General features: G+C 52.0%; 1 protein-coding gene across 1 annotated transcript; it reads left to right on the forward strand.

The window, feature by feature from the left end:
- The first annotated feature begins 4,989 nt into the window (after positions 1–4,989).
- DCD (dermcidin) lies at positions 4,990–8,019 on the forward strand. Its single transcript, XM_045555160.1, has 6 exons — positions 4,990–5,047; positions 5,128–5,205; positions 6,076–6,114; positions 7,365–7,466; positions 7,801–7,896; positions 7,958–8,019. The coding sequence occupies exons 1-6, from the start codon at positions 4,990–4,992 to the stop codon at positions 8,017–8,019; spliced, it is 435 nt and encodes a 144-aa protein (XP_045411116.1).
- Positions 8,020–9,699: the final 1,680 nt, after the last annotated feature.

Here is a 9,699-nt window from a genome sequence, read left to right on the forward strand (position 1 = left end):
GAGGACATGGAATTTAGAGAATCTACATGTCAGCGCTCCAGAAACACAGCGTGCGTGCTGCTTGGACACCTTCCTCGTTAGGGAATGGACACCCTTTGATTTTTGGACACCTCTACAACAAACAAAAACTGTATTTCTTAAAGAAAGATGTGTGCCCTAGTACATAATCTAGCCACAATTACCCATCCAGACTCATCTCCGCTGTTCCCCAGCACATCCCTTCTGTAGACTGACGCAACATCTCGCCGCTGCCACCACCACCAGTCCCCACTAATCCCCATTCTCAACTCCAATCCCAGGAAGCCCCTGCCTCCTCCTCCTCCTCCTTGAGTAGCCATATCCTCTGCCTAATCCACGGAGCCTCCCCACTCCTGCTGGTCTCCTTTCTTTCTTGCCCCTAGAGTTTGTACTCAATAGATCACAGATCACCCCTGAAGTATCTTCCATTTCACTTCTCCACTTGTGAAGCTGTAAGTTCTCTGAAGCCTACAACAGTCCATTGGTATGTGACCTGGCACAGTACAGGTGCTCAAAGACAACAGTACACAACCCAAGCCCCCAGCAGCCTGAGTTCTCCCCCAGGAGACCAGACTACAGTGCTCAGGACATAACCCCACCCTCCTTCACATCAGGCACAGACTGAGCACCAGACCACCTGTAGAGGGAGAGGACAGGCTGCCCCATGCCCGTGTCCACCAGGACCTTAGTTTCTTTGATATTCTCCCATCATGGGCTACCACCAGGGGCCTGCAGAAGAGCAGTGCCCACCTTCCTTCCAGTACACGGACCTGGTCTGATGCTCACTGACCCTCTGTGTCCTGGTCTCTCTCAGGAATATTCTTGAAGTTGAATGGAGCTCCCTAGGGTTTAGTCAAATGAAGAACAGAACCTATACCAGAGCAGTGACCCAAGAATGCTGCTCAGGACTCACACTGCTTCCACCATCTCTACTGGCCTTGAAGCAACAGGCTTCAAGGTGCCACCTGAGAAAGCCAACAAGGCTACAGAGGCACAGTGACCAGCTGAGATAAAGGCATCTCTCCTTTGTCCACAAAAGGTGGAAATTGAGAAGAGATGTCTGTTTTTTTCCACTATTCATTTGACAAACAGGCACCAAGCATGTTGCTATGCAATGCACCTTCTGTGTACATTGCACTGAGGGAATTACAAAAATGAAAAGGGCAGGGGCTAGACTAGGCTGTGTGAAGGAGGATGGCTTAAAGGCAGGAGTTGCCTAAGATGACTTCTGTAGCCAAGGAGGGCCCTAGGGGACATCAGGCTGTTCCCACAACACACTCCGCTGCCCTAGACTGTCTGTGGCTGTTAAGACAGAGCCCCTCATCCTGGGGAACTGAGGGGAAGAGCCTGGGAGGTGGTCGCCCAACACACTTTTATTCTAATTCCCACAGGGGGCAGACTCCACATCTGCACAATGGATCTTGGGACTTGGGAGAGGAAGAAAACGCACAAAGCTAAAAAAAAAAAAAATTGTTTTTAACCCAATGTTTCTCTAAAGCAGAAGTGTTCTGGGGCTGGGAGGAAAGGGTAAGGGAAGAGGGGCATGAAGACTGTCAGTCCTAGGCATGTACTCAGATTGTTTCCTGGAAAGGCAAACTGTCCACCCATGCAGGGCCCCGGTCCCTGAGTCTCAGGCAGTCCTGCATCAGACAGAGGGCACTGGGAGACCTGGGAGGGTCCAGCCCGCACACTGGGACTGCCTGGACAGAGAGGGATCTAGTAAAGCCCACTGTTTGACACAGAAGGGGACAGAGGCCATGGGAGGGGTGGCAGCTTTCCAGGAATACCCAGTGAGCCAGTGGCAGAGCTGTGAGACGAGTCTGGGCTCTCCCAGCCATTCAGCAAGATGTTCCCAGGAAATAGCATTCACAGCCCAAAGGCCAGTCGAAGACATGGCAGGGCACTTCCTGTGCATGTGATGTAAACAGTAGTCAGAAATGCATAGCATCTAAGCATTAACTACAGCAAAATTGAAATACTTTCTAAGATAAAGGAGCAGAGGTCACACTAGACGGCTCAGCTTAATGTAAGGAAACCCAGACCGGCTGCATTTTCCCTAGAGCAGCTCAACCCAGACCCAGAACATGTTCCGAGTTCTGACAGAAACCACGCTACACATGGGTGTCCTTATACCACTCCTGTTTCTCACTCAGATGCTCCACTCACACATGGCGCATTCTCTCCATTCCCCTTGCTCCTGACCCTTTCTGAAAACTGAGAAACGAGCCCTGGTTGTAGGAACTGTCCTCTTTTCTTAACTCTTCAATTTTTCCCTTCTAGGTACTCCAATACAGGCCATATTAGTATCAAATTATTTAACTTTACTTTGTTACCAAGCCTGGGCCGTGAACTCCGTGAGAGTAGAAACCAAGTCACACTCACCTCTCTGAGCCAGTGCCCAGTCCCTGCAGAAGGAAGGAAGCCCAGCTGGCATGAAGATGAGGGAGAGAATGTGGAGAGGAGAGAAGGAAGGGCTAAGAACAGAACCTTGGACAATATCGACAGGGCAGGGATGGTGAGGCCAAGGGGGTTGAAGAGGGGCCAGAAAGAGAGAGGGGAGAGAAGCCCAGCGTTTCCAAGGCAAGTGGTCAACAGTATCACAACCTCACAGAGACCAAATAAGATAAAAGCTGACAACGAGGCAATTGTATTTGAGTACCTTGGAAAGCATTTCTTTCTGTTCCAAGGATGATGGTGGAAACATCACAGGGTGCTAAGAACATAAAAGAGAACAAGGATGTTGAGGCCAAAATTGTAGCAGTTCTCAAAAAGCTTGGTTGTGAAAGAATTAGAAAGAAGCTAGCAAGGGATAGTATAAAGGGAACATGTTGTTTGTTTATTTTTAAGGTGCCTAGGTGTTGACGGGAAACACTGGCCAAGAGAGGTTCACAGTGACCACGCAGGAGAGAGGAGGGGAGCCAGACGGAAGGAGCTCCCATGGAGGTGAGGGGCAGACATCTGGGGCACAGGGAGGAGCCCCAGAAGTTTGCCATTTCAGCTTTACCCATTTGAACCTCATAAGCACCCTAGGTTGTTCTGCGCCCTACGGAGAGGGAGAGTCACAGAGATTATGTGACCTGCCACTAACTGGTGGAGCAGAGCTTCACCCCCGCCCCACAGGCTAGGAAGGGCAGGCCCACTCTCCCAGGACGGGAGTCTCCCCAACTGCCTGTGCCCCTGCCTACCGTGTGCCCCCCAAGGCAAGACCACGATCGACCCATCTTTGCCTGGGCCTAGCACAGTGCCTGGCACAGAAAAAGCACCTCAGAAAACAAGTCTCAGTCCCTTTTCACCAAGGCCCTGGGAAACAGGCAAGGACAGGACTCACTCCATGGAGAGAAGATGTCTCAGGGAAATAAGTAACTGGCTTTGTCGGGACCAGAAATCAAGATTTCATGTTGGCTGGACGCGGTGGCTCATGCCTGTAATCCTAGCACTCTGGGAGGCCAAGGCAGGAGAATTGTTTGAGCTCAGGAGTTCGAGACCAGCCTGAGCAAGAGCAAGAAGACCCTGTCTCTACTAAAAATAGAAAGAAATTATATGGACAGTTAAATATATATATATAGAAAAATTAGCCGGGCATGGTGGCGCATGCCTATTGTCCCAGCTACTCAGGAGGCTGAGGCAGGAGGATTGCTTGAGCCCAGGAGTTTGAGGTTGCTGTGAGCTAGGCTGACGCCACGGCACTCTAGCCTGGGCAACACAGTGAGACTCTGTCTCAAAAAAAAAAAAAAGATTTCATGTTGTCCTCAGCTCCCCAACATGGGCCTGAGAGTAGACAGAGGAGGGAGTGGACCAATGCTGACACATATATTCCTCACATTACACCTGTGACATAAGAATATAATTTCTCACCACCAGATGAAAGCAGTGGAAGTGGCACATGAGGGCTGCAGTTAATAATATTGTATTGCAGTGGGGTTTTTGCTGGCAGGGCAGACTTTGGGCGCTCTTGCCTCATACACGAAAGCACGGGTAGCACGTGAGGTGGAGGATCTGCTGACGTGCTTGACTGTAGTAACCATCTCACTGTGTGTGTACATATCACACCATGTTGTACACCTGAAATATTACGATCAAAGAAAAGAAAAAAGAAAAACAACTGAAGTCGGGCAGGTGAATTGCCTCTCCAAGGCCACATAGCCAGTAAGTGACAAAATGAATTCATAAAGCCGCAACTCCAGGACTGTTTCTGCCATCCCAGAGCCAACACAGGTCCACGGGGAGAGACTCTGAGGCAGAGAGAAGCTCCTTTGCATTGTCCTCCACTCAGGATTATCTGCGCCTCTGGCCACCTCGCCCATCGGCAGGGCAAACTGGGAATAGACTTCACACTCTGGCTAATTTACCAGGAGAATTTTCTGGAGCTGAACATCATTAGCTGGGACTGAAGACACCTTGATCAAGGCCTACAGAGGCTGGGAGCTCTGGTTACCATGTGGGGACCCTCAGAGAGGACCTTGGTCAGGAGGGGTCCCAGTGCTCTGAGGGCAGCCTCCTGTGCTGGGCTGAGCCCACCCTGGGGAAGCCCCAGCCACCCCACGCTCTCCTGCCACCCTCCTGCTTCCACGTGGAAGGAGAGATTTCTGGGCACAGCTCTCCTGCCAGAACCCCTCCAGAAAGCTCTCAGAGTCTCCCCAGGGACCCAAGGTGTCACCAGAAACGGGAGCCCAGGTGAGAGGTGAGATGGGGAGGGGAGAGGCAGGCAAAAGATGGTGCCAGTCAGGATAGTGCCAGCTCCAGAGCTGCTGCCCAGGACCTCCCCGCAGGGGAGCCAGGCGCCAGCCGGCACCAGCCAGCCCTTGTTGACATAACAGGTGGCTTTGAGGTGGGAGAAGAGGAGGAGAGAAGACACCACTGGAAGACTGGTTCCCATTGGTCCCTGTCATGATTAAAAGAGGCCCAGAGAGACAGTCCATAGATCCAGAATCTCCGAGGAGTTTGTGGCAGACCCACCCCACCCACAGAAGCATGAGGTTCGCGGCTCTCCTCTTCCTGGCAGTGCTGACCGGGGCCCTGGTCTGTGCCCGTGAGTATGGCGCTTCCCCTGCACCATCCACACAGCCCGGGAAATGGCCCCTGCCTTCATCCCCTTCCCCTCCTTGGCAGAGGCAGTTCTCCCAGGCCTGTCTCTGCAGCCACTACTGCCCCACCCTGAGCTGTCCACACAAGGGCCCCGGGCCCATGGTCAGAGGGGCCAGGCGCCCTCCAGCCCTGGCCTGGCTCTGCAGCCACATCTCCCAGCCCCTGCTTCGCCCGCTCCGCTCTGGTCACTCCTGCATTCTTTCTCCCCTCAATGAGCCAGACCATTTCCTGCCGCCAAGACTTTCACACATCCTCTTGCTTTTTCCCACCCCTTTCTCTCACCCACCCACTGTCAACCTCCCTCCTATCCAATTTTCAAATGTTTGCCTTTTGACCTCACTGGGTCAATGTATTTCCACAGAGCAGCCTTACGGAAGCCCCAGAATAATGTAGGTCCCTGTTTTTCATTTTATTGCTTTCTATACTTTTCTTTCCTAGCACTATCAAAAGTGGAATTAAATAATTGCTTATGTAATTATGTAATTCCTCCAAATCCCCCACCGACTGTCCATTTCCCCAAGCAAGCACTGCCCATCTTCCCCGAGCTGTGTCCCCAGCCTCTGATGCTTGTCTGGTGCCCGATGCGTCATCCATGCTGCTGGGAGAGTCCGGAAAGGAGGGCTGGGGTCCTCATGTCAGGTGACGATCAGAGCCACTTCTGCCCTGTCACTACATGCAGGTCATGCCCCTTCAGTTATAATTATGGAACCCAGACGTCTAACAAGACACAGAGGAGAGTCAGAGAACAATTCCGTTTTCTTAGGGATGCTGTGACAGCCTAGCTCTGGGGAGGATAACACAGAGGGGACTTAGTGCAGATGCCAAACAGCATTTCTGGTGGGGCCCTTGTGAAGCACAGATTTCTGTCCCGCCGTCCACGGCCACACTCCTGACATAAGCGGTCTAGAAGCACCAGGCAGCCCCTGCTGGATGGAGCCCTACTTGACACAGTCACTTTTCCCTCCTTTGCAGAAGACCAAAAGGGTGCATCTGCCCCAGGATCCGCGAACCGTGAGTCCTTCCTCTCCCTCCTGCCCCAGCGCTGGCTGGGAGGGCAAATGACCGGGGATGGGAGTGGAGGAAGTCAGAGAAATAGAAGAGGGAACCAGGGCAAGGAGAGCCTGGGGGGGTGGGGGGCAGGTATCCCTGTCTGGAAAAGAAGCAAGGAAAATGGGAAAGAAAGGAAAGTTTGTCTAGAACAGGAGGAGGAAGATGACAGTAAACAGATTCAGAAGTTTTCAACATGCACCACCCTCACCAACAATTTCAATGCGAAAACCTTTCATGTGGGTCTCCATTTCTCACCATGTAACTCCCACCTCCTAGCCTGACACTCGACCTGTGACCTGGATCCAGGCTACTTTTCACGAATAACTTCCCCAGACCCCACTTCCTGCATTCACCACATCAGGCAAAATGAATTACTTTGTAGGGCCCCACTTTGCTTTTCCTGGTCCCTTTCCCACCCCACACCACGCCGTGCTCTAACAAGGCTTCTTGTGAATATGATGCCTCTTTCTCTCTCTCTCCCTGTCTCTCTTTTCATCCATCCCTCCTCTGGGCTTCCAGTGTGGACCAGTTCTGGCCCCTTTTCTAGACTGGAACTCCTAACAGCATTGATTTCTACTTCCCCAGCAACATACACACACTGGGAGTTTACTTAACATCAGCCCACTATGACCTGGGCACACACCCGCACTCCTCCTGCCTCCTCACACACAGCCCAGATGGCCCCCTTTGTCTCTTCTCAAATGCCCTTGGTGCCTTGCACACCAATGAAATGAGAGAAGTTTTGATTCTCCAAATAAACATTTGCATGTGTTTATAGCTGCAAAAGCCCCTTCGGAGCCTGTCAAGTTTCTATCTTGCCCACCAACCTACCCCGGAGGGAGAAGCTAGTCCTCTCAGCCAACCCTCTGCACACTGGGGGCTGGTATAAGGGGTAAAATCCTGGGAGAGTCTCTTTAAAGTGATGTGATCGTTCTGTCAACGTGACTTTACTTTTCCCTGAATCATAATCCACTCTGTGCAATGGCCCTGAAGAAGCAGGAAAAGTCTTTGAGGCAGCACGGAAAGACTTGAAGGATGCTACAAACCTGGCCCGTCATGAAAGTCAAGCTCTAGAAGAACTGGGAGACAGCGAATGTACCCTAAAGCCAGACCTTGTCAGGAAGGGGGACAGGAGGGAACCGAGCTCCACCACCCCCCTGGGGGGAAGCCTGGGAGCTGTCATTTCTGCCACCCTCTCATCCTCTTAGCAGCATCCCATGAGGGATCAGCAGCCTCAAACGAAAATGCAGGATCCTCTGGGTTAGCCCAAAGGGCACCGAAGCCATCAAGGAAGCAGAGATCCAGCCTTGTGGGTAAGTCTCTTTGCCAGCGCCAGGGTCTTGAGTTCTGATGGATAAAACACCAGATCTCTGGGGCAGCCTGCGTGCACAGGCACAGCACAGGGGCACAGACACACCCAGACTCCTAAGGAGGGTGGGGTTGTGCACATCAGCTTCTACATACAGGGTTTCCAAGCCAGTAGATCTTGTTGCAGGTACCACCCAACCAACCTTCCCATCGGAGGGAACTTGGTTCTCTCAGCAAAGCCACTTCACCCTAGGGCTAGCCCCTAGGACTGGGGGGACTTCTCTTACAAAGGAAGCAGCTTTTTTTTCTCCTTATGTGGCCTCTTCTGTCCCAAATTAGGATCCATCTTACAGGAAAGCAAAAACGGAATAGCAAACGTTACCGAGGAACTTGGAGGCCTAGTGTCAGATTTGACTAAAGATCTAAAAGACGAAGGTAAACATGAGTGTGTCCCCTCTAAGGCCTGCAGGTGTAAACATGCCCACCCCTCCCTCAGGCCCAGTCCGCATCTCCAGCCCCACGAGTGAGACCTGGAACTGTGACAGCCCCTGCCACTGAAGCCCTCATTTTATGCTACCAATGTCTCCAATTTACACCCAACTTCAAATGCCATCGCTGTCTGATACAGATTCTTCCTGGGGTCTGACCCCCAGCCTTCCCGCTGTGGCACCTGCTTCTCTCTACCCCTCTCACCCCGGCCAAGGTGGGGACAAGGGTGGGTCCTGCAGGCTCCAAGTGGATCTAAGCTCCATCACTCCGACTTCTGTGTGAGACCCTCCAGGGCCTCAGTGAGTTTGGAAAGCAGATGGAGTTGAGGAGGAATGCAAGGGGTGGACCTGCTGCCTGGGGCCCTAGAAGCATTATTCATACTTCTTCATATTCTCGTCCCTCCCCATCTCCTTCCTCAACTCCATCTCTCTCTTCATCTCTTTCCCTTTCCTTTTCCTTCCCACCTCTTTCCCCCACTTTTTCTACAGATGTCCTAGATACCGTTAATGGCATTGGGAAGGCAGTTCACAAATGACTCACAGCTCCTGAGAAGAAGCTGAGCTGATGTCTAGGATGCCTAGGAGCACCAGGCTTTAAGCCTACAGCCAAAAACAAAAACTAACTAACAAAAAAAAAAACCCTATTAAACCAAAAGCATCAAACTTGGAGTATATGTGTGTTTTCCTTGAAAGGAGGTGGTGTGGGAAACCTGGCCAGGAGCCCAAGAGGGTGGAGGCACACCCCATGAGCCTTCGATTGGCACCCTGGCCCTTCCTCCTGAACCACAGCTTCCAGACTCGGCCTCCTCACAGAGCACAGGCTCCAGCAGGTTACGTGATTCATCCCCAGCCCGTCACCCATATCTGCAGAGGCTGAGCCTCAATTCCCAAATTGGTTCCCTCTTTATTCCTCACTCTCCCTGCCCAGTGCCATTTTACCGTGCATCAGAGTGTTGAATGGCACTTTTCCCGTGGCCCTGCAATTGTCGCTGGGGCCCACAGCTAGAAATCACCCCACATTCCATGGAAAACGTCTCACATCTGGAACCTGCCCACCACTCTGGGACTCACTTAGAGCTAGGAAAGGCAGCCCAACCCCAACCAACCCCAGGGTTACCATTCCTTGCCCTGTGGAGAAGGAGAAAAATGGAATCATCAGGGTTATTGGCTCTGCAGAGAACGCAGTGTTCATGCCAAAGAGATATTTCCTGAAAACCCCCAGGGAAGAAGAGAGGAAGATGGTCCTTTCTTCACCCTATAAGTCAAGTGAGGGGCTACAGGAATCACTCATAGATTGAAGGTTGCAGACCAAGAAGAGGCTGCATCTCCCTCCACAGCTGGATGCACCTTCAGACCCACCTGGAGCTGCCCAGACTCTAGCACAGCAGGACAGCACTGGGGAGAGCCTGTGTCCCCAGGCAGCAGGAGTATATCAGTTATGGAAAGCTATTCTACTATAAGCAATGGCCTAAAATTTAATTGCTCAAGCACCATCCCATGTAGCAGTCAAGGAGGCATGCTCCAGACTTGGGGCAAGGGAACGTAGTCTGTCTTCTCCATGTAGTCACTTAGGGATTCAGGATGGTGACGATTCTGCCATCTTCAGTACCTGGGCTTCAAGGTCATTCTGTCACTAGATCTGGTGGCTCACGCCTGTAATCTCAGCACTTTGGGAAGCCAAGGCTGGAGGCCAGGAGTTCGCCGTTGAGGTGAACTGTGATCAAGTCACTGCACTCCAGCCTGGGTGATA

This window comes from Lemur catta, chromosome 6 (assembly GCF_020740605.2).
Source record: "Lemur catta isolate mLemCat1 chromosome 6, mLemCat1.pri, whole genome shotgun sequence".
NCBI lineage: Eukaryota > Metazoa > Chordata > Mammalia > Primates > Lemuridae > Lemur > Lemur catta.

What these genes read in the sequence shown, in the direction of transcription:
- DCD (XM_045555160.1), top strand. Translation starts at nt 4,990, where the DNA reads ATGAGGTTCGCGGCTCTCCTCTTCCTGGCAGTGCTGACCGGGGCCCTG. An exon ending in TGCCCCAGGATCCGCGAACC is followed by an intron (nt 6,115 to 7,364) that starts GTGAGTCCTTCC and finishes TCCTCTTAGCAG; the next exon opens with CATCCCATGAGGGATCAGCA. An exon ending in GCAGAGATCCAGCCTTGTGG is followed by an intron (nt 7,467 to 7,800) that starts GTAAGTCTCTTT and finishes GTCCCAAATTAG; the next exon opens with GATCCATCTTACAGGAAAGC.